This window comes from Aptenodytes forsteri, unplaced genomic scaffold (assembly GCF_000699145.1).
Source record: "Aptenodytes forsteri isolate BGI_AS27 unplaced genomic scaffold, ASM69914v1 Scaffold13, whole genome shotgun sequence".
Lineage (NCBI taxonomy): Eukaryota > Metazoa > Chordata > Aves > Sphenisciformes > Spheniscidae > Aptenodytes > Aptenodytes forsteri.
The window spans coordinates 2,869,910-2,895,709 of NW_008794543.1; the positions used below are offsets into that span (position 1 = coordinate 2,869,910).

A 25,800-nucleotide genomic window follows, 5' to 3' on the forward strand; every position below is an offset into this window, starting at 1 on the left:
GTATAGATGAAGGAGACTTCAGCATATTTGGCAAAGACTGCATCCATAAGTCAAGAACAAAATTTGACAAAAAATTTAACCATTTAAAAATAGTGCAAATTAGCTGCATTATTGCTGGGCCTTGATTATTTAACTCCTATTGCACTCTGGGATGTCAAGCAAATGTGAAAAATAGAGAAAAAGTTCAAAATAAATAAAACTTAAGAAAACACTATATAGCAAGATAAATATTTTAAAGCAAAATTGAACTGGAATGATCAGAATTTCTGCTTTTTCTCACTGTTTCACACATTACTAAAAAAACCCATTCAAACCACAAAATTGTCAAGACCCCAAAACAGCAGAATAGTCTCTGTTTACAAAGTTCTGATTTTATTTATGAACAATAAATTATTAGGAAATTGTTGATTAAAAAAGCAAGCAAACAAACAAAACCCCAAGAACCAGAGTATAAGTGGTTACTAGTGATTTTTTTGAAAACAGAAGGTATGTGAATTTTTTTCTGAGATTTTTGTTTATATCCATGTCGGGTACCTCACACAAACACACAAAAAACACATTTTATTTTCCTGATAGTTCTAAGGGCACTTGCATAAGGACTTTGTTTTAAGCTTAGGAGATGAAAATTGTGATGATCACTAACAGAAATTATTATGTAGAGCTTTAAGCCATATGCCACCAACTTCGGCCAAACCATCTGTTCTAACTATACAATTGCTGCTTTTGTTACCTGTAAATACATGAAACAGACTCAACTGTTGCAACTGTCTGTGAATACAGGTCATCCTGATCTTGAATGCTTCAGTGATGGAAGTTTCCTCCATTGGCATCCCAGCCATTCAAGACCTGCTGCTACTATTGAAAACCGTAGTCAGTGAAGTGCTGAGGTGCTTGTTCTCTACGTCCTGTGACACTGCAGAATGATGCCGATCTCTGCAGGCTGAGCCTCACTGAGGCTCACTGCTGTCATACGTAATGCAAGGCACTGACAAAACTGCTGACAGCTTTCTTCCTTTGTTTTCAGCTACTAAGTTGCCGACCTGACCTGCATGAATCAAGTATTTTATCTTCCGCTCAACAAAGTTATATTTACTGACTCTGGCTTGGAAGTAACTGGGAAGTAGGAAAAAGGGAGATGATAAGAGGAACAGTATCCATATAAGAATGGAATAGTTTTGTATTGGATATGTAGGGTCTCATTTTGTATTTAATCTGGTCTAGTTTAGCTAATGTTGCAACTGCAAATAAAAGGGTTTATCTATTCAGCTACAATAATGTAGATAACTGTCTTCTGTAGGCATCATTTAATTGTGCCTATAAAAAGCATGGTGATTGCAATATATGTCATAGTTGATTTAATAACTTTCTACCTTTCATAACTCCGGCAATATGTCTGCCAGTTCTGAAGGTAAACCTGCAAGTTCCACAGTTGCCACATCTGTGTTTTCAGTATTAATTAGGCTACACACCCTGGATGGAGGTTTCTTTTTAGTTATTGTTGATTTGCAAGTTATTAAGGTTTCATGATTGAATGTTGTTGGTTTTTTTCTGTGAACTAGCTTCTTCCCCTTTTTAAGTATTATGATTTTGAGAAGAAGTATTACTGCTTCATCTGAAATGTGTTGCCAGCCATGAACTTGCCACTAACTAACTCACCACAATCACATTAAATGCAGTCTACCTTATGTATAGAATTTAAAATGCGTAAATGCAATTTTATCCTTGTAACTTCCCATCTTTTTCTTTACTCCTAACCCTTTACAGTCCTTCCCTCAAAGTTCAAAACGTTATTCCGCTGGAAGATTATGCCTGGCCGTTCTGTAAGAGGTTCCCCTCCCCATGTAGGCAAAATAATGACAGCATGCTAGTTCAAAATCTGTTTCTGGTCAAAGGAATATACAGTTATAATGGATAGCTGAGAGCGGCATTTCTGTTATAGACGATATGCATTCCATTTCAGCTAGACAAGCAATCGTGTTAATCCTACAAGCCTCAACAGTTCTTTGGGTCTGAAAAATGTTCAGCATTTTATATGTGATTATTAAATACTTCATTTTTTTAACCTGCTGTAACTGTCTTCACTGCTTTAAATTTTCTTTCTTTTCTTCCCTTCCATGATCATGTTAATTTCCTATCAAGTACCAGAAGTGGTAACTTGATGTAAGCCTAGGTCTGCATAAGCCAAGTGATGGTATCTGCAATTTAAGTGAACGTAGTTACAGTTATTTAGTGCGCGCACTGGAGACTTAGGTGCGTAACTGCCCTCAGAGTTAACGGAAGGTGTCCACATAAAATTCTTCTGTAACAATAGGCAAACAGATCCCTAAGAATGAAACTCCAGTACTTCATTGCCATGCAGTGCTGTGTAATAACTTACATTAGTCTCTTCATTCCGATCTGCTAGGTTTTTAAAAGATTGAATAATAATTTTAAGGCTAACAGTACATCTGGTAATGCAGGGTCAGAATCTGCTCTTATTCTAGAGACCTGGTCAGTGCATGGAAGGTGGTCTTACAGTTAAGGCAGTGGAAGCTGAGTTCTGACCTGGCTTTTACCTTTCTTGGGTGACGATGGACAAAGTGCTTAACCTCTGTTTCTCAATAATAAAACATATCTAATTATTTTATGTTCAATTACTGTTTCAGTGCTCAAAGTCCTATTCATTGAGCTTTTCTTTAGAGAAGCATTTTTATTCAGCTACCTCAGACAGGAGAACATTCATTGTGCAATTGCCGAGGTGCACAGTAGATTGGAGGGAACTGTTGTGAACTATTGGATCCTGTCTAGACTGTTGTTACCAGGTGGTCCAATGCTTATATTCAGTAAGATAGGTGCCACACTCTGGAAAATTATGGTGAATGTTCTTACTGAAAATACACATGAGGGTATACCTGGGAAAAATGGGTGAGGGCAGGGAATGGTGGAATAAAATGAGGGAGGCATAGTATGCTGCTCTAGTTGGCTCTTCCAGCACACTCTGAGGCTGAGAAAAAAACGAATGAAAGCAGGAATGTTATCTCTAATACCATATGTGTGTTTCTTCTGAAGCACTAAACTGTAACTCTGTTCTCATATGCTTCCCCCACTACTGACTCTCAGTACAGGGCTGGTTGCATTTCAAGACTGCTTTTTGAAATGTATGGGATATTTTCCTATAACTTCCTTTAAACAAATATTTGAGGACGCTCAATAGAAAATAAAACAGGTAGAGTTTCCTGAATCATCTTTGCAATTCATTTTGGAGAGAAAATTTGCATGTATGTACTTCCATGTGTGGCAAAGGGTTCCTTTAGCCACAGGGTGAAAAACTTTGCAATTTTTTGGAGAGAAAATTTGCATGTATGTACTTCCATGTGTGGCAAAGGGTTCCTTTAGCCACAGGGTGAAAAATATGGAGCAGCATCTCTACTTTGGAAATCTAATATCCTGATTTTTTGGAAAGAGATTATAATCTTTGCATGAAACAAAACAGCAAATAAATCAATTTCTGCTGGCACAACTACAGACACAAGCAGAAGGGGTCTGCTTGACCTACTGACAAATGAATTAGTGGAACAATCTGAAATGCAGATAATGTCTACCACACTTTGACTTCAGGGAAAGATGTTCCAGGCCCAAGAAGGAAGTTGTACAAAACCAGTCAATTTAATTACCTGTCAGAAAGAAAGAAATTATTGCTCACTGTCTGGCATTTCATGCCCTAAAACTATAGGGGCATTCATGTGTGTTTCATGTGGTGGGTTTTTTCTTGTGTTCAGGGCTGAATTCTGCATAGAGTGTTTCACAGTTCTGTGATAATCCTCTGAGAGTACAAAACTCTGAAAGTGTGGAAAATGAAGGGTTATATCTGGTAATCATTTCAACCTGAATTACATTAAAAAAATTAATGAAAGCATCTACAATAATATTAGGGACAAAACTGCAGAGTCAGCTATTGTCAAGCTTTTTATGACTGCAGTTCCTCATTCTTTACATTTATAAACTGTTCCGTCTTTGTTTGATACATGGAAGCAGCTTCCATGTTTATTGGCACTGGAGGCAAGCTATTGCCTGTATTGCAGTGGAGATCAAAATGTAGAATATATTTCAAAAGAAAAAACAAAGCTTCCAGTGAAATATGAAACCTAAAAAGACAAAATGAGAAAGTTGCGTGGAATGTTAAGGAATGAAATGAATGTACATTAGCTGTATGTACTCCACCTGTTTTAATTTGAACTTGTACTTTGCTTTATTCTTCCTCTCACTTACTGCTTGTAGCACCTACTGATTTTAGTGTAAAGTCTTCCGAAATACAGGTAAATGTACCACAAAACTGCTGTATGAACATTCTTTTTCTGTATCTACTGTCCTGCTTCTTGGCATTTGTTTTGTTTTTACTAATCCATTATGGAGAACTGCATTCATAGATATGTGAGAAGGCCAAAGAATTTTCCTTTTTAATGCATTTTAAATAATTTTGCAAATTGCAGACCACATTATGATCCATTAGTATTCACAGGTTTTGGTTTGTGATTTTTTTTCTTTTTTTTTTTTTAACTCTCAAACCCAGAGAGGTTACAGATTGCTTTACTACTGTATTTATGAAACAACCAACCATTTTCCAAACGTAAGTGGTGTAATTTGGGGGCTAAGAACAAGTGGGAATTTGCAACTATTCAATTATTTTGCCATATCTCATATTTAATGATACTGAGAAAACATATATATATACACACACATTATGTATATAAAAATATATACATAACTGCTGGGTTATTGCAGCTTGCTGCTATTTCCAATCCAATCTCTCTTTTTTCCCATGATATTTGCAGGCTTTTATAATTAAATTTTAGGGTCTTATATCTGAGGAAAACAATTTTAAGTGAAGGGAAGAGATTTTTCAATCATCTTGACCTTTAACAGCTTAGCCTCCTGAAGTTGAAGGTATTTTGTTGTGAGGCAGTATTGGCTTTGTTCTGAAGGAAATTTATTTAAATTTCAACATGTAACGAGAGCTTGAAAAAATAATGTATTATCAAGCGCAGCCATCTAAGTTGTTGAGTGATTGCTTTCATTACTGAAATACAGAACTGTAATTGTAGTGGAGCAAAGAGTTCTTTTGAATTTTCAGTTGTGCCAGAAGGTGCCTACTCTGACTTTTGAGGAGACTAGTATTTTTTTTCCCTTTGATTATTCCAATTTATCCTTCTTCAGTCTGGCTAACCTGTGAGACAGCAGAGTTATTTCCTAGGCAACTGCAAAGAAGCTCTAGCTGTCTTTGCACAGACTGCACTTCATCTCAAAAGCCACTTTAGGAGCTGTATCTCAGATGTATGGCTGAGTTGTAAGTGGCAGTAGTACCCATATGTGTGCCAGGAACTCAAGCTTAATCAAATAGAAGATTATATAAAATGTCCTCCTATAGACTTGAAGATGTCAGGTACAAAATAATGCTCCAGAAAATAGTAAAGTGTGAAGAAACTGTCCAAGAAGAGATGGTGTAGGGAAATGGTTACATTAAATATTGTTAATCACTTGCTCTGCAATAAGATTTCTGAATTTTCTGAAGAAAATGACTGCTATAAAGAATCTCATTAAATTAACCTGCAGTACAGTACCACTTATCTAATGAATCCAACAGCCCTCAAAAATATCTTACGGATAATAGTATGGAAACTTTAGTATCTTAAATTGCATATAAATTATTCTTGGGTTTTTATTCATGCTTTTTATTTACATATATGAACATGGACACACAATTTATAAATTTATATATGCCCAAATTCCCTAGTTATAGAAGTTACTCAATGAAATGAGAAGGCATTGTTATTTTAAATAACTAGCTGTATATGTGGCAAATAATCGACATGCTTGTTGTAAAAGGTGGTTTGCAGTTTGCACTACATAATTGGTCCTTAAATTGCACAGTATTTTCTGTCTTTCTTGATCTGATGATTACCCAAATATAGAATAAACTGAATTATCTATCCACATCTATTTGTCAGTTAAATTGCTGCTTCTGAAAGTGACACATTTATAGCGCGGGCTTGTGCCCAAATACAGAAAAGAAAGTTCTGTGTAAGGTTTCTGAAACTGTTTGTGAAACCTGTGGGTTACACCTACCCCTGGTCAATGCTTGTCTTCAGAAAACATGCAGTTAGGATCAAGAGTAATAAGGTACTTTGTGTTTTGGTGATGGACAAAGATAAGGAAAAAAGATAAATATTTTGGGGCAAAGGGCAAAGATAAATCAAAATAGGATATGAGGTAGGTTGACTGTAACACAAGCAATATTTTTTTTAGAAGAAATTTCTTTATAAGTATAAGATATTTGTTCATTCTGGTTAGAGAAGAAAACATACAGATTTTTCCTTTAATATTGACTCCTTCTTCAGCCAGTTAAAGAAATATGATCTCCTCGCTGTTCTTACTGAATAAATACAGCCGCACAGATGTCTTTGTTCTGCATGATGAAACAGGATTACGTGAAATGTGGTATCTCATTTGGATACCATTGGATGCATTTGTGAAATATCATTTGCCCCAACACCACAGTACTGTCAACAAGAGTCACTTCCCCGGTTTCTTTGCTGTATGTCATAAATGTACCTGTGAGGCTTTGAAGCCAGTTCAACAGGAAAGTTGCTAGATGCTTTTCGTTGTTCTTCTATTAAATATTTAGATATTTTCTTATAATCAGAGTTCTAAAAAAAAATAATAAACATATCAAGTTTTTAAAAAAGTTACTCCTGCAAGAAGTGAGTAGCCAATAGTGAACATTACCTTAACCTCCTGCACAACCTGTTATGACAGAGATGTTTATTAATCACAAATAAATAGCTTTGGATTACATAACCAAATAAGTCATACAACAGGTGCCTCTTTTCTATATGATATATTATCTCTGGTTTCTATAAAGAAAAAAATAGCATTAAACTTCTTTGTTATAGGCATGGAAGGTAATTCAGTTTTATTCTTTAAATCTCACCATTTTTTCCTCTACATCCAGATATTTCATTACTGCATCACATCAAGCATATCTTCTAGGCTTTTATAAGAATGCAGGATTAACACGGAGACATGCAATTTATAACAATGAAATTTTACTAAATTAGAATGGTTTTGTTTCATTAACTCATTCTTCTCTATAATTTTCCATAGTACATAGTCAAATTCTGATAAATGTAAAAAACCCCAATTTATTTATTTAAATTACTGTTTATTCTTCTCCCACACCAGGGCTACATCTTTAAGACTCAAAAAAAAAAAGTATTAATCTGAACAGAGCTGTAAGCATTCCTTTAAGAAAAAAAATCATAAAAAAGTAACGATTTGTATTTCAGGACATATTTGTCCTGAACCTTTAATTCAATGGAGATTTACCCAGAGATGTAGTCACTGTTCAAATATCTTTACTCATTTAGCTCATATTATAATGTGCACAATTATTTTGACTAGGGTGCTCCATTAAAAATAGCTTGCAGCAAAAAGCTGAGGTAAAGCAGAAGGGCCTTGGGAAATAGGAGGTAGTTGCCTCAGTGGTAAATTTGTAGTAGGAGTAAATTTCAGTAAGTTCAGTAACTTCAGAAAAATACATTTTGTGGCAAAAATTCTTAATGTGCCTAAGAATAGTTTAGCAATAACAGAGTTGAAATCAGTGGCATGCATTATACCACTGCCAGAGAAATGCAAAATAAGCAAAGGTAGCTGTCAAGCAAATGATTTAAAATTCTCTTAATCTAAAAAGTAAAAAAAAGTGTTCTCTAAAAGATTTGGTGTATGGCAAGTTAGACAATTGTAAATCTTTGCTTTGCTCAGTGTTTTGTTCAATTTTCATACTTTCTAGCATCAATTTTGTGTTTTCTTGTGTGAATATCTCTATCATCCAGGTAATTAAAAGCCTCCATCATAAATATATTTTTTCAAAGCTTCTATACTTAAAAGCTATAAAGTGAGGCCAACAACTGCAAATACAGAGACAAGATACAATCTTAAAAAAAAATTTAAAAACTTTTAAGCTAATCCTGTGACTTTAAAGACAGAACAATTAGTTTTTAATCAAGTCTGGCAATTCTGTTTTTCTTTTGTAATTAACTGTACACATCTATGTAAGGCTATAGAACATTGCAGTACCCAGAGAGAATGATATGAGCTACAGGCAGGATCTCTGCTGTAACTCTGAATATCTTGTCTAGAGCTGTCAAGAGCTCAAACTAACTTTGTTTATTTCCCCAGCCGAAATGCTGAAGCAGAGCAGAATCCTTGTCCCATAGGTAAAGCGAACAGAAAGAGACTTGGAAAACCTACACAAGAATGTAGGGAAGGGATTTTCCTAATGGCAGGAATAAGCTAAAAAAAAAAGATCTTTGGAGTTACTGCAGCCTGCAAACAGCGACAGAGGTCATTGCTCACTGTTCTTGGAAGCTTTGTAGCCCACGGCTCAGCTGGTCACATCTGTTACCTTCCGTACCCCCTCCTCTTTTCGTCCTTGCACAGAGCATGATGCAAAGCCTGGCTTCAGGGGAGCAGAATTAACTTGTAGGAAATGGTGGGCTGAAATGTTGATGAGTGTCTTGAAAATACAGCCATTTTGTTATTCTTTTGCCTTTTTTTTTTTTTTACACTTTGAGAAGGCAGTTTTGACCCCAAATACCTAATCATGCAATTTACTCAGCTGGATGTGAAGTCCTTACTGAAATTTGTGAGAGCTTGGAGAACACTGTGCAACACCTGAAGAATCAGTTAAATTCTGAACAAGTATATAATATATACTGTTTATAATGTAACACACTTTTTATTATAAAATTGGCTTCTGTGGTTTTCATCATATAGAGCCATTTTTTAATTGCTTAACTGGAGGTTCAGGCAAAGCACCAGCATCTATATTCAGATCTTCATTTTCTTTTAAGATTACAAAATATAAATATTTAAAGTATGTATGTTGTTATTGGTAACTCTTTTATGAATTGCTTGTACACATAGTGAAATTGTATATAAGGCATAAAAATATTGCATTGCGAGTTGCACAAAAATGGAGCAGTGTGCAAAGAACATAAGCATCTGAATAATCTGATTACTGCAGTGTACTCTAAATCTTATATGGCTAAGTTGATTTCTTTTAAAAATCAAGTTAAATTATTTAAGTAGTAATGTTTTACATTCTGGAAGTGTTGGACTGCTTAACTGGAACGGAGAAAAAACAAAATGGAAATTACACAGTATTGTGATGGAAATGCTGACTCTGCCCGTGCAGGAACGTCAGAGTATTTAATTTTAACTTTTCTTGCTGGACATACTTAACACCACTAAGGATAAAATTACTTTTTAATTTGCAACTTATCTCTCTGCACTTTTTGTAGTGGTCAGAGTTCCCTATTATAATTCTTCCCTAAGGCTATATCTTAGAGTTTCACTTCAGCTGCCATTTTAAATTAACTTTTAAGAGTGTGCAGAAAGGAAAACCTCTCTATTCCTCAGTGACTCTCAAAAAACACAAGTTCCAGCAGGATTATGCATTAGAGAGAACCTTGAACTGTTTTTCTTAAGGCCCTGGTGCTTACTCAGTCAGTGTACTGTTCAACTCTGTTTATATTTTGTTCACAGTCATTAAAATCCCAGACACACGTGCTCATATGTATTTCCATGCATGGAGGGTTGTGAGGGCATAAAGAAAAGAAGAGTGAAAAAGAAAGACATATTGTGTGAATTGCTACTTGATGTCAGTGTGCATGAACTGCTGCTCACCTGGCATCTGACTGTCCTTTTTTGTTTGCTGTTCTAGTTTTGCCGTCATACGATAATGTAGCCAGTGGAAAAGCAAAGTAGGCTTTGAAGCATGAAAAGCGAGTATCTTAACCATTGTTCCCCTGCTACCAAAATACCTCTGGTTTGCTTCCTTGGAGTATTGACTTTCCAGTCTAGTGATTGTGTTTCAGTGTCTGCATTAAATACTTAATTGCTATCGTTTTAACATACAGTAGATACAACGTAGATGAAAACTATGCATAGTTGGAGAAAAGGCAAGGCAAAGAGTGGTACAGTGGAAATGCAGGCAGGAAGAGAAACGGTGGAAAAAGAATGAAGAAGAAAGTAGGAAAGAACAGAGAAATTCAGTGTAATTTGAAATTTGGCAAGATACTTAATGACTAATAAAATGAATTCCAGTTACATAAAATGTATATTCCTTTTATTTGATTTTTTTGGCCAGCCTTTATCTGACATCATTACAGTAGTTTCTGTTCTCTTTCAAGGGCACAGTTCTCTACAAATTTGCATGAATGCTAGCATGGCCTGGAGGAATGCACCTAGCTTGAGTAGTTCTGTGGACTGAGATGTACACACATAAGCAAAACCTTTTGTTGGTCTCTCTGCCTGTTTTGTTTCTATCTGCACACTTTATATTGAGAACCTACAACAAAGGGATAGGGAAATGAGTAGATCATTTTTGTACTTTTGGTATCCAGAACCCATGAAATAGATGTATTTTTAAGCCAATGTTCTCTATACAGGGAATTCTCTTTTTCGCAAAGCATCTGCAGTGTGTTTGTTCCTCTGTGTTACTCTCTGTGTCTTTTGGTTTTGGTTTGGTTTGGGGTTTTTTGGCTCTCCAGAAGCATTACTGCCTTCTCACAGCTAGATAATAATCCTCTTATCCCCAAGAGGATCAGTAGGCTGGAATAGACTGGACGTGAGTTAATGCTGCCCCAGTTAGCATAAAGCTGGAATTTTCTTGTAAGACTTGCTTTGTGGCTGGTTTTCTGTGTCTAGCCATGAGTCCTTCTGGTTTCTTTGGCTCAGTCTCCCTTTGATAGTGATTTGTTGCTTGCTTTGGTGATCCCTCTGTAGAAAGAGAATGCTTCAAAGATTTGTCTTTGAATCTTTTTCAGTCCTTAGGAGCAGAAAATCCTCTTACCATGACTATTCCAAGTGTAAGGGCTGTAAGGCTGATGGGGCCTGCAGATAGCAGTTTTGTGCTCTATAATAGCCCATACTATATAAAAGATGGAAAACTAAAACTCAGCCTGTGTTTGTGCAAAAAATACTTCATTTAGTTTTATTAGCTGATCCTTTTTCTAATTCACAAACTCTCTTGAATTGAACTGGTGACTACCAAGTTATTGCAGGATAAGTATTTCAGCTGAGTATTTTCTAATTCACTTGATTTTGATGTAATCTCCAAAACAAATTCACGTTAATTAATCCTCTCCTTCTATCACCATGTAGATAGACAAGAAAAAAAAATACAATTAGAAAAGGAAAGAGAATGTAACTAAGTCTATTCCAGTATTCTTCACTTCCAATAACTCTGTTCTTGCCCGTTGCGAAGGTGAATTCTTCTTTCCGCAATAAACAGTGCAGTCCAACACCAGGCCTGTTTCCCATTCATCAAACATCACCTTAATGATGGCTGAGGTAATTTTATATTGAATTGCTTACTTATGTGTTTTTCTCTGTGGCAGACAGTGTCTGATGTAGCAGGTCAGGACGCGTTTTCAGTGGTATGTCACTGATGTGGTGCAATGAGTCCCGGTCCCAACCAGTGTTGAGGAATAGCTCCCACTACTTGAGGCTGACTGTGTCTATACATGAATCAAGGGACAGTGTAGAACTTGTCCTCCTAAGAAAACAGTTTGCTTATTAAACATCATCTGACAAAAAAAATATAAATGGATTTTTTATTTTAGGTTCATATGCTTATCACAGTTTCTTAAATATTTTGTCAGCATGGAATTTGGGAGACAGTAGAAAGCCATACAATTTGCATGAAACTAAACCAGGATCTATCTGAGAAAATAATTAGGCTTGGAGGAGAGTTTTTCCTTTGCAGGATGTTTCTGGAAAGGAAAGAAAAATAGAACTAATGGTTAAGTAGAGCCTCATATTACAGGCTTTTGTCTGTGATTGTCTAGAAATTGAATTAACCTCTCTCTTGTGCATATCGTTTAAAATGTAACTTAGGAAAGTCTGCATAGAGGTTAGGACTCTGAAGGTCTAATAAGTAGAAATAGTAGCAGAGGTCCTCACACCGGCAGAAGGGAGGACTTGTGACAAGGGAGGAAAGGAGGGGAAGAAGGGGAAGAGAAATGTTAATTTTGGCAGTCGAGCTGACAGAATAGATTTGTCTCCAAGCCCAATAGTTGTAAAAGTAGGCCAAAGGGGTCTACTGAGTAAACAAATGGAAGTTTGTTAGTTCCTTCCAAAAATGATACTTTCTGTGTGCACTGTCTGGGCACCACAGAAGACAGAAAAGGAACTTGTTAGTCTTTTAATTACAGAAGACAATTACATATGGTTTTAATGCCACTATCAACATTTTTTGCCTTCAGGAATAAAAGGTCTATTGTTCATAAACACAGAGGGCTTGCCCACAGTTCTGGGTGTTATTAAGGGGAATTGTCTTATGTGTAAATCTGTTAGGTTTCTTAACTCTGCATTCTGAAATAAGCATGAAATTTCAAGTTTTACAATCTAATATTTTCAGAAGAAAGTTTTGTAACGTATTTTTTATTTCTGTTAATTACATGTATTTTACTAATAAGAAAAAAGAGCAATAAAAGTGATGCATTTCATTTCTAAAGACTCCTCACGAATTGTTATTGTGTGGTATCGGTCATCCTGTAGTGTTGCATGCTTTACCTAAATAGGTAGGGGGGTTCTGTAACTCCTTGGGGTTACTTTGTTTGGGCAGGGGAAAGTCATCTGATAGGAAGGAGAAAAAAAAAAAAGTGTAATTCTGAAGTATTACTGGAATGTAACTGCAAAAATTCTCTCATAAACATGTACAAACTAAAGGAAAAATATAAAATTTTTTGGTGGCAGATTTTAAGTCTTTAAAATTATTTTTGAAAATACCATCATCTTTTAATTTGAATTGACTCTTCATAAATTTCTGTGGTTATATTTATTTGTTTTTTAAAAAAAATTCTTACTACAGTAGGAAACTAAAAGTATGGGGGGAAGAGAATGAAAGGTCACTTTTGAAGCTTGCTGTCAAGAATTACTCATTTTGTCTTTATCCTCACCACAACAAGATTTGAATTTTGGGGTGGCAGAGGTAGAAGAGGGAAAGCAGGGCAGAGAGAGAACATGGAAAAGCACAGATTAGGATTATGGGGTGAGAGGAAGGGAAGGAAGAGGGATAAAGAGTGAGTTTGTAGGACTGGAGCTCAGAAAGACTTGGCAAAATTTCTTTTCAGGACATAGTGAAATTTGAGAATGGAAGGAAGGCTGTTTCCTAATGATTTTCCTTTAGTGACTCACCAATCTACCATCCCTCGCAAAAATGCATAGCAGCCCCTGTAAAAAAAAGAATTATCCACTTCTCATACTTGCTGGGCTGCTAGAGATATGGATAAATCAGGGAGTAGCCTATGAGAATAGGACTAGCTGATATGAGGGAATCAAACAGAAAAAAGATGGGAGCTGGTACCTTCATGGAAACAATGTGCGCTGAGAACATGGACTAGCTCTTCAGGTAGCCTGCACTGGAAAACGCTTGATTGACCCAACGTAAACAAAATAGGCTGTGCTTTTACCTAGTAGTAAGTCACCCCAGATGATAAGTGTTTTGCCTGTACCTAAACCCAGCCCTTTTGTTGGGGCATACCTTTTTGGTAGTGGAATGTGTATTTGATATATATATAAAAATCCAGGTCTGGAAAACCAGTTTATGTTCCTGATCTGAGGCAGGAGTAAACCTATTTAAAGTTTAGCAATATGGAACCTGGACCATGGGATTATATTAGGTTGACTGGGCATGATAGACAAAAATCAAACATCCTGTGTGGAGAATCAGTAAGTATTAGAAAGAAGGGAGTAGCAAGTCAAATTGAAATGGATTAGACTGTGTCAAAGCAAGCCAGTACATAAGATATGCAGAAAGCATTAATTCTACCAAAACACGACAGGGAATAGCTTTAAATTGTAGGTGTGTATGATTTTCTTAGCATTCAGAAATGTCTCACTGCCTTTTAAACAAAGTTTATTGCAGCAAGTTATTTCTTTGTGAATGCCATTAAACACTTCAAAGCACCATGTGCTGATTTCAGTAGCAATTTAGATTTTTGCAGCAGAGTGTAATGTCTTCTTGCATGCGATGAGCCTGAACCAATCTTTTATGTTCTTTTTTTTCTTTGTCTTTCTAAATGTGTGTGGGCTGCAGATGGTTCTGTGAAGGAAAAGAACTCCAGAATACCCCTGACATTCAGATCCGTTCTGGAAGTGGAGGACTTCATTCACTAATTATAGCAGAAGCCTTTGAAGACGATACTGGACGCTATACTTGCGTGGCTTCAAATTCCATTGGTTCAGATAGTACATCAGCTGAAATATTCATTGAAGGTAAGAAGTGAAATAATAAGATACTTGACACATACAGGAAAAGATAACTAAGCTGAAGTTTACTTTTGCTTCTGTATGTTAAGATTACATTTGCTTTGGTGGTATTTTTATGGTGTTCCTCTGTTTCCCTTTAATGCAACACATTTTGAACATCACATCATATTAATTCAGGTATTTCAAGGAATGTCCCAAGAATCAGTGGGTAGATTGCTATTTATTTAGGGTACAAGTAAGATAAAGAATGGAAAAGGAGGAACAAGCAGAGCTTTTGGCATATGGTTAGCTTTTACGTAGTACCAGCTGTAAATCAAGGGTTTGGCTGGTGGTACCAATAACGATTTTCATGATAGCAGTAATCCCTGTCTCAGTTCTGAACTTCCTCCCAGTGCAATTAAATGTGGCTGCCCCAAATGAGTCTTCTTCAGTCATGAATAAATGTATTATAATTCTTCATATTTGGTACACTGACTTTAAGTCAGGTTAAAAGTCAGTCATACTGGTTTTCTCCAGAATCAACTGCTAGTAATTGTCAAAATATTTCTTGACTTCAAAATTAGTCATAATTCAAGTATTATTTTCTCTGAGGAAAGTGAATGACTTGACCATGAGTAAAATTATTAAATTAGTTTTTTAGTGGAGGACTGTATTTTAGGCATGATTATATTAATCGAATACTGATTTTTATTTTATTTCATGCATTTTTCAAACATTTTGGTAATATGTATTTTTCTACCAGTTTTGTAACTCATTAAAATTAATTTAAATGGTTAATTTAAAGCACAAACAAATAATACCACACCAAAATTATTAAATAGCTTTTGATTAACAAAGCAATAAACTTTTCACTATAAATTAGTTAAATCATGACAGATGTGCATTTATTGGGTTTCTTTCATTATGTTTTTTGTTCTCAGAACTTTGTTATCCCACATTGGGATATAATAGCAAAATCCCTAAGATTTTTCTGAATCTTACGGATTCTAGTAAGACTTTTCTTTACAGAAGTAAGCATGATTTCAGAACTACCCAGGTATAGTACAAATATATAATATTGTGTGAAGTTATAATACGAGAAGCAACAGGTAGGTAGAGAGATACAGTGAATAAAACAATTTCTTTTTTGAGATCTGGCAAAGTCTTACTATGTGGAAGTGCTATCTTGAAGTTTTACAACATGTAACTTTGAAAGACAGAGAATTGTACATGTCGTTAGCTCCTCCTCTATGATCTTTAAGGAAACCAGATTGTCACACAAGCATTGCTTTGTATATTAATAGTCTTGATGACACTGATGCCTCATACTTTTTTCTGTGCAGCAGGCCCAGCCACACAAGACCTGGTTATCCTTTGCTCAAGAGAAATACTTTCATGTAGACCCACTTTGCTCACTTGATGTTGCTTCTCTCTTCTTACCTTTTCTGTGCTACTTGTTGCTTTGATTTTTGTAGTCTAAACTTTGTAAATAAATAGGGTACTTGGGTGCCTCAGTCCAAACTTTGTTTCATTGGAATCAGTCTACACTATACTATGAATATTGATTATGAATTGCTTATGATTTGTATTACAAATAGAGCTATACATATGTATGCACAAATCCTTTGAGGAGGAGTATGTACTACATAAATGTCTAGAATAAATGTTGTGTGAAGTACTAGTTGTTAGGAAAAATTAAGACAAAGGGAATAAATGCCTTCGTATTTTTTTCTTTAAGTGAGTTCAGGATACTGCCAAACACATACATTATATCAAGACTTCCACTGGCAAGAAATACCAGTATGTAGATGTTACGTACAGGTTAATATAAATAGTCTGAACTGTGGAGATCGTGGGTAGCAAGTTTAGTCTGAAAATGTCTTGCTATACTGAGTTGCTCTTACTTAAGGTTGAAGATTTGTTATCTGTATATAAGCCATATGTTTGCTTAAGCTTTAAGTTTTAACATTCAAGTAAATAAAATTATACATTTCCAGTAGAGTAGTAGCAGTCAGCATTTTTTTTTCTTTTTTGGCCATATTTGCTTCAATATGAAGGAAGACAGCTAAAAGCCTAGGGAAAACAGTTTGCAATTAAATTGGCATGGTTATTATTTCTGTAACTGTCTAAAGTACATAGTTACAATCTTTTATCAGATAAGAAAAACTGTGGTAGTTTATTACAGAGAGTTCTCAACTCTTGAAGTGAAATGCAAAAGTAGCACAGTTTTTTCTTTGGAATGTAAACATTAAATAAACCAGTGAAAGGATATGAGATTATTGAAAATACTTTCTTTTCCAGGTGCCAGTTCCACAGATTCAGAGAGTGAAAGTTTAATTTTCAAATCAAAATCTGGAGCTATGCCACAGTAAGTGTGCAAAGTAGAACCAATGCTGTGCAAATGTTCTTAATAAGGGGCACTGGAAAATCTTTGGTAGTTTTAGATGTGAATAAGCATCTGGGGTATATTTGTGTATGTCATATCTTTCTCCTTCTCTGAAGTGATGTAAATGTGTAGTATTGTAACTGTAGATTGTATTAACGTGCTTGTTCTGTCAGAGAAGTCTGGCCCTATCCTGACAACTCTTCTGTTTTTATCAACTTTTCATATTCAGGAGTAACTTTAAGTTAACCAAATCTTCATTTGTAATCACCCAGCCCTGTGCCTCCAAAAAAACATGCAGAGGCCTACAATTAAAGAAACAAAATACATTTTAGTTTTTATCTTAAATCAGTACTTTTTATTGGGTGTGAAAGTGTAAATTAGCCAAAGATTGTGTTCTACTCAAGCTTCTTCCCATGTTGATCTTTTCAGCTGATAAGGACATATTTAAAGATGTAGAAAATACAAGGTGGCTTATCAGTTACAAACTAACATATTCTGATTTCAGATCTTATAAAGTCCTTGCTGTTTTCTTTTTTTTTCAGGGCCCAAAAGAAAACCACCTCTGTTTCCTTGACTATAGGATCTTCTACACCAAAGTCTGGAGTCACCACAGCTGTAATTCAACCTATCTCTGTGCCCAGTCAGCAGGTATTTTTAGACACCAATTTTTAAATTAGTAAAAGTATTTTAATTTTGATTTCAAAATTTGTAAGTCCTGAAAAACTCTGTCATTTTGAGGAATTCTATTATTGTACTATAAACTTACATTAGGATATTAAGAATGACAATTTTAAAAAATTAAGTCTATATCTAGTAAATGGGGCATAAAAGTAAATATACATATGGATTCTTACACGGTGTGTATCAACACAGCATGTGAGCAGCTGACAGATCTGGTGGAAAATTACAGAGTATATCACTTAATAGTGACTTGGTCCAATTCCAAAAAGAATGTAATACAAATGAATGCCTACAATATTTTTTAGCAAAAGTTTTAAATTTTGTTATTAAATTAAATACTGCTGTAATTTCTCTGGGCCTTTTAGAGAAAATTAAATTTTACTGTCTAGAAGTTAAATGTAGAAAATCAATGTTCATTAGCTTATAATAAGTTTTAAACTTAATAGTGACTTGGTCCAATTCCAAAAAGAATGTAATACAAATGAATGCCTACAATATTTTTTAGCAAAAGTTTTAAATTTTGTTATTAAATTAAATACTGCTGTAATTTCTCTGGGCCTTTTAGAGAAAATTAAATTTTACTGTCTAGAAGTTAAATGTAGAAAATCAATGTTCATTAGCTTATAATAAGTTTTAATGCCACTGTGGATGACTTAGAGTTTTCATATAAATCATAAAATGCAAATAAAATAAAAATCTCTGTTAGGCTGTACATGGTAAATTCCTTTCCCTTCCTTTGGCTAACTTTGATAAGCTTTTAGGTACCTGGATTTATTTAGTACTACATCAGTCAAGGGATGTAATAACAGGAGAGGCAAAAATGCTTCATTGCAAAGGACTTACTTGAATGATATTAACAGGAGTCAAACTCTCAAAATACTTCAAGGCAAAGACAGTTGGATACAAAATTCTCACAGGAAATATAGAAGCCTTTAAAGCTTGCATTTTGATTTCAGAAATATAACAGATGTGAAATAGTGATGTCACTCAAGAAGCCTGCTAGAATGAGAACACCATAATGAGACTGTACGTTTGAGAGTTTGCATTATTGCATAGATATATGCAGGCCATATTATCGAAACCAATATTCTTTCAGTTTTATAGCATTGTTGCATTGCTTTGCAGGTTCAAAGCCCTACTTCATACCTGCACCGTGTGGATGGACCTAAGCCTATCTATTCTGCACCCATTTTTACAAAGGTATGTTTTATCCATCATTTTTATATCATACTCCTATAGTCCAGAAGGAACTAACAAAATGATATATCCTAATGCAAGAATGTTTGATCATGTTAAAACTTTTACAGTTTTCCTAAGAAAATACTTTTCCACTGCAACAATGAAGTTCTTATGCCTTCTGGCCTATTAAAGTCACTAATGGAATTACATGAATATTCTGTATGTGTTTGTTTTATGCCCATGACTGTCCTCCACTGAGAAATCTTTGTAAAATAAAACAAGGTAGACACCAATTACACATCATAGTCCTGATAAAGCCTCGTTTACAATAATTTATCTACTGACAAGAACAAAGAACACAGGCTTTTTTACTTTGTTTTAGAAAAAAATCCATGCAGGTATGTTAGTAAAGAAAGCAGTTCAGTTATTCTTCATTGGGATATCTTGTAAAATGTAAGGCATGGACTTGCTAGAAGGGAAACTTTTATTCACTAATTCTTAAGTAATTATTTAAGTCAATATTTACCTTCACATTCATCCCAAATGAAACTTTAGAGCTGGGAATTAGGTAACAGCAAAAAGAAGGACAGCATATTTCCCTAATCGCTAAAATACAACTTTAATCGAAAATATGATTTTCATTTTGCCTTCAAACCATCATTTCCATTGCAGTAACTATTATTTAGTCACCATTTGTTGAAGTCAAAATGAAGACAAGAAGGTATTTCTGGTTATTACTTCAGAAAAACAGTTGACTAAAAGCTAATATGGAACAGCAAATAGTTTTGCTTAGAGATAAGTAAGAGTAAGCCCTGTTCTCCACAACTGTCTAGCCTGGCTCCATCATATCCCTTTCTCATGTCAGGAAAGGTCTGATTCTACCCCTCATAATTCTGCACTGATACTGCAGGTATCACAGGAGATTGAACAGTGGGGGTGCAAGGGATTAGAGAATGTGGTTACTGCAAGGTAGAGAGGCAGGCAACTTCCTAGGAAGAGTGGAAAATAGGAGAAATCCAGCCCTCATTCAGAAACTACCAAAGCAATCAAAACTCCACTGTTCCTTCCCAATCCTCATATCTCTTGTCCCTGAAATCCAATATTAACTGGCTTAAGCCAGTTAGGACATACCAAAACAAAACAACTTTAATTACAGAAGAAATGAACCAGATATGAACAATAAAAAATATACTTATCCAGCTTCCTGATGCAAATTTCTTTCTATGCAAACTTCAGGGACCAACCCAAAGATTTTTAGGTTTCCATGTAACAAAATTCGTATGTATTTGATTAACTAGAGATCTATGAATAGTAGCTAGGGATAACTCTGACCTTAGACCTAACTTCAAGTGCTCTGCTGCATCAAGGCCTAAAACTTTATTAATAAGCTGGAAAGGGAATGAGACAGCCAGTACAGTTAAAAAGACTCTTTGATTTATAATGTTAAGATAGATAACAAAAGAAAAAATACCGCCTGCCTCCTGTCCGTTCTGTTACTTAAAGTACTGTGTTGCTTCTCTCTCACTGTAGTGCTTCGTCAAAGGTTTAGACTCTTCCTGAATTTTTTCAGATGTATATAAGAATTTATTACAGCCATAATACTGTCTCAGAAGCTATCCATACACAAGCTAATATATCCTAATCATACTTATGTCATCTAATTTTGCTCAGAGGAAAAGCAACTCCATATTCTAGAGGTTGACCTGAAAGCAGCACAGCTACTCTCTCAGGACCAAGTCAATCAATGTGTAGCGCGTTGCAGAATTTTCATTTCACTTTGTGGAAGAAGGGTAAAAAATGAAAGGTCAGACTGCAACTATCTGCTTGTGATGGTCTAAGGAATTAAATACTTCTACACCTTTTCTGTCTTTGGTCATATTAAGAATGTATTTGAAAATAACCTATTCAGTCATTTTTAACTATATAGCTGAATATATATTTGATCAGAGTGAAAATGCAGCTCACAGAAAATGTCTATTGCAAAAATGTAATGACACAATAAAACAAAGTTGAAATACAAAGGGAAGAAAAGACTGGTTTTAAGAATGTAAAATGCTCCCGGTTCATTTGAATTGTGATTGTTATATTTCAGGAGCTACAAAACTCCACAGCATCTGAGGGACAAGTCGTGGTATTGGAATGCAGGGTCAGAGGACCCCCTCCCATTCATGTTAAGTGGTTTCGACAGGGCGTTGAAATTCAAGATTCTCCAGACTTCAGAATTCTCCAAAAAAGTAAGGCAATAATCTGAAGTGGCTACTTTTGATACGGGGTGGGGAAAGAACATGAAATTAGTCTGTCAGTATTGAGTTTTGGATAGAGTCCTCTCTTCCTCACAATTCAGTGATTATAATTGCTAGAAGTAATAATTGAACTACTGCTACCAACAGACAATTTAAGTCTTCCTTATTCTGCAATGTGTCTGCACAGGTTTTGTACTTGTCTACAGTGTTTCAGTATAATATATCCGTTCAGTATACTGTTGTTTATTAATGTAATCTCTAATACCATTTTTCTTGTTTGTTTCCCCTCCTTATGATGTGATATGCAGAGCCACGATCTGCAACTGAACCTGGTAAGAATCATATGAAAAAATAATCTCTTGATTCACTAGCTCTTTGAGTTTGTACTGAAGCCATAAATAGAAAAGCTTCTGCTGAGCCTTGGTAATATGAAACCCCCTTAAAGACAATGTTTCTTTATCACACCTTCCATACTCTACACTGTCCTTTACATCAATTTCTTTATTAGTTAAACAGTAAATTCCATTTAGACCAGCAAGGAGAGTCTCACAGCTTAAACTTTGAAGCAAACTTCATTCTCAGAAAATGAACAATTTGCATGCTACTGAGGAAAAAGAACAAATCCTACAAAATTCCATTACCCAAATTGTACTCGTAAGAGTTTCATAACACCCAACCACTAAATGCTAGTTTTGCCAATCTAGCTTGGCAGCTGTGAAGTGTCTTAAATGCAAGTAAAAGCTGATCCTCAAAAACAAGGGCACATTGAATTTTTCTAGTCTATTCGCAAGATGAAAGTCCTAGATTTCAGCAAGCAAAAAGTGTTCTTCCAATTACAGGTTTTCTCTGGCTGCTTCATTTTCCCATTACACATCATTATATGCTGTGGTAGTTTCTTGAATAGTAAGTGGATGCTAAAAGTCTGAGAATGTTTGTTCTTTTTAAGTCAAACAACATGTAGAAGAGAAGACAGTGATACAGTCTGAGCTTTGCTTTGAGAGAGTGGCTGGTTGTGCTTGAATATGCTTGAATTTGGAGAGAGTTTTAATTATGGAGTAGAAAGATAAAACAGAAGTTTTCTATCTAAGACCTGGATATTCCTAAAGAGTGTCTCTGAACTGAAGGACCTTACCAGTGGGGGGTTGTTTTAAACTTTGAGGCGTCACATTGGCAGCCTTTGACTGCAGGGAGAACAGACTTAGCAGCTGAGTGATGTTTGTAAAGTAGCAGTGTGGCTATGAGGATATGGACTAGGAAAAAGCAGTGAAGGGTTAATCCTAGGAGAAATGCAGCTTTCTCTTAGCTTTCATGGAAAGGAGAGGAGGTGAAGAGGGAAAAAGCTTCTGCTTTTCTTTGCCAGTTATTCACTAATTTTCTTAATGCTTCACAAAATCATTATATACCTATTTTACTTCATGACCATCATACAAATACATACACACACACACACACTTGTGTGCACATGCACACACACATGCATGCTCTATCCTGACAGTTAATATTATTAATTGTGGTGTGCAGCATCATCACCTCTAGTAACAGCTGATGCCCAGAATACATGTGACTGAATGATTTGATTCATGGAGGCTTGAAATGTGAGCTATGTGAAGGAACGAAGAGTGCTGGAAAACCAAATTAACCTCTAATGAGGAATTAAAACATGTCCCAGTGCTAACAATGGGCTATTGGTAGTTTAGAATTATAACCCAAACTTTAAGGTTTAAAAATTGCAAGTTACAGTACAAAACAGTTTGAGGAGAGTTTCAATATCATATCAAGCCTTTGGATATGAAAAGAAATAAAGGAGAATAGATTTGTGTTGGAATACATTCAATTCTGTATCTTTCTTGGAACATCCTCCTGTAATATATATTACAAAATAAGTCTCCCAACTTAGCTGTTTTCTTGATAACTTTAAAAAAAAAAAATCAGATCAATGCGTTGACCTTTTTCCCCTTCCCAGAGAAACTTATTTCCTGTCCAAGTAGTAACATCTTTTCTAGATTGAATCTACCAATGCTACGAGAATAGTACCTAGTATATCTAGCTCACTGTTACTAGAAGCTTCTTTTCTACAGAATCACTTGAACTGCATTCACTCTCTCCCTAACATGATAGAAAGTATCTGAAAGGACTGAAACTTCACACAAAAGTTTCTAGGAAGTCTAAATTTACTAGCATATCTTAGGATTTTTCTTTTTAATATCTAATTTGAAACTGTTCTGTCAAAACTCACAATCATGAATAATGTTTGCTTATTTTTGGTAATCTTTTTTTACCCCTTCACCCTCTTTAGGCAACATAATGTGTATAGTGCTAGATGAACAAAATATTTTAGAGTAGGAATGCAGTGTTATGTAGTAGAAAGGAGAAGCACTTTTTTGCTTGAGACAAAAGGTTCAAATTCCATTGTGTGAATAGTTGAGTACAAAGGAAATCGTGTATTATGCCTCTTGCTAGAAGATTTTTTTTCATGGACAACTAAGTAATTTTCAGTATTGTTAGTTGCAAGGTTCGTATAGCCTGTCTGACAGATATTACTGTGGAATAAGTAAGAATATTCATGATAATTCACAAACCTAAAAATTTCCTTTCATAACTACTAACTGAAATGGGAAATAGAAGGTGGGATTCTGAGTCCAAAAAGTTCATCACTTTGCCAGCCCTCTCACATACCTGCACCATCATGTTGACGGGGCTGAATGCTCTCCTTCCCATGTCTGGTTAGCTTGCAGACCCTGGGAGAAGATACGTGAAGCCTTCTAAAGAGTACTAGGGAATGGATCCTTACATGAAAGGTGCATTTCTTGAGTTTTCACAGGTACAGAAAAGTTATTTAATATCAAGGTATCTCATACCACTCTCAAGGTAGGTGGCAATGCAAGAGCAGGAAGGCATCTCAAAATACTATTTTGGTATCTGTATTGTTGTGGTTTAATAGACATAACAGTAGTGAATGCCTGACAGCAGTCTTTTTTTTTTTTCCTGCTTGTAATTCTGTTGTAATATTTATAAGCACCTTCCTGCTACCCAAAACCTATGAAAGAGTTTCAGTTTGGTGTTTTGTTCTCCCTGGATTCACTGAGCTAAGTACTATCCCTGTAAGATTTGTGCATGTATCAGTTCCTACTAAGCCCTAACGTGCAGTGTCTTACTCTCCACTAAAATTAATGACAGTACACTTATTGGCTTATTTGTGTAGGAATTGACTCTGTGCATGCAAAGGGAATGTAAATAAAGTTTGGGCAAAATGTAAATATTTCCTTTTGGCGTAAATGATGAGCAGTGTTCTGTGTATTAGTAGTAATACTGGTAATAAGTAACACTGGTTTTTAGGATGTCATGAAGGAACTTAAAATTTCTACAGTAGGAAGCTGGGTGGGTACCAGAAACATAATAGGTAGAGCACTGGCTTGTGATGCAATTCATACTCTGAGAAGCCAGACAAAATAATACCTGCAGAGAAAGTTGTTCATAAGCAAACACACAACTGCTATTCAGTGCAGATGGTGAATATGTGTGCAAGATTGATAGGGAAACCAACATGCCTATGCTAGGTAAGTATTCAGAATTTTGAAAGATGGACATGATTTCTAAAAATTTTTCCAAGTGTACAACTTCCATGGAATTTTATATAAATTGTAACAAGTTGTAGTGTGACTTTAATTGCTGGTTGTCAACTAAAGTCAACTGTCAATAAACACTTTATAGTGCTCAAAAACATTGGTTATCCTTTGCTGGGTCAGTACTAATGATTTAAAAGAAAAATGTTCCATGAACTCACACAGGTAAGAAATTAAGAAGCACAGGGGTTTTTTGGCTACTTTTTTTTGGGTACATTCTATCTACCCTAATGTGTTTTGCACTCCTTTTTCTGTCTAGACAGAAATCAGTTTGCATCACAAATCTCTCCAGACTGCTTTGTGAATTAATAGCTAGTCAGATTACTTAAAGCCAACATCACAGTTTGTCAAATTACCTGCTCTGTACTTCTTTCTTGGACGTTTTGACTTTATACTGATTGAATCCTTCAAAGAACAGGCTGCCTGAGAATGAAAAATCCCATGGAGTCATTTGCCAGCTGTTGATATTTTGACCATTACTCAGCTGTCTGGAGGCAGCCACAAACTGTATTGAATTACATTAAAACAATTGTCTAATGGCATGTAAGAAGAAAACTATATGAAGTAATTTTTCTTAAATTGCCAGGGAATTGCCACATATACATGCTTTTTTTTCTAAGCACAATACTGTGTATGTTCACCAAAAACATCTCAAAAGATAGTCATCACTTCTCTTGGATTGTGCTTTCTTGTTTGTTCCCTGTTTGGCTGCTGTGTTCCAGAGTTTCAACTCTAGTAAGTAACTCCCTTAGAAATCCCCCCCCATTTCTGCATAATGTTTGAAACTCAAAAATATATAGCAAATGTTACAGAAATTCTTACTGCCTCCCTACACCAGGAAAATCAGCTTTCTGATAGCGAATGAAATTCAAAACACAGAAACTGCAGTAGGTCAGCATGCATGTTGGATCCTTGCATTTTTTAGTGAAAACAAAAGAATTATGACTGAGAGTCTGGCTCCCTCTCTCACTGCTGAGCAGCAAAGAAGGGCTTGAAGAGAGCAATCTCCAATGAGCTATAGCTCAAGATGCCAAATGAAGAGAAAAACTGAAAATAAGCTAAAATTATCCTTCATTAAAGGTGGTCTGATCAACCTATGCTCTATTGCTTGTCAATTACATTTTCAATTGTACTTTGCGCTCCCAAGGTGCCTACAGAATTCCGGTCCTGTCAGTGACCCCATCTTAAGTCTGACTGCTACAATTGTCCTTGTGTGTTGATGCTTCCAAATTCAAAGTAAACCTCTGATCTTTTTTGTACTATGTGATTTTAAAAAAAAAAAAATGCTGCTATTCCTCTTCAATTGTAAACAATTAAAGCTTATTGGGTACATTAATCATCACAGTTACGTTGCTGAATACGTTGATTTCAGCTTAGATGTACACACCTGGCAACT

The 25,800-nt window shown here is 35.4% G+C and overlaps 1 protein-coding gene across 6 annotated transcripts in view; it reads left to right on the plus strand.

Annotated features, from left to right (window-relative positions):
* Positions 1 to 25,800, plus strand: part of PALLD (palladin, cytoskeletal associated protein) — a 219,147-nt gene that overhangs the window by 64,593 nt on the left and 128,754 nt on the right. For all 6 annotated transcript variants that reach the window (XM_009272321.2, XM_009272322.2, XM_009272324.2 and 3 more), the window contains exons 3-8: positions 14,141 to 14,319; positions 16,594 to 16,660; positions 17,221 to 17,326; positions 18,485 to 18,559; positions 20,631 to 20,772; positions 21,090 to 21,113. In XM_009272321.2, coding sequence (XP_009270596.1) covers positions 14,141 to 14,319; positions 16,594 to 16,660; positions 17,221 to 17,326; positions 18,485 to 18,559; positions 20,631 to 20,772; positions 21,090 to 21,113 — 593 coding nt within the window. The remainder of the gene's footprint in view (positions 1 to 14,140; positions 14,320 to 16,593; positions 16,661 to 17,220; positions 17,327 to 18,484; positions 18,560 to 20,630; positions 20,773 to 21,089; positions 21,114 to 25,800) is intronic.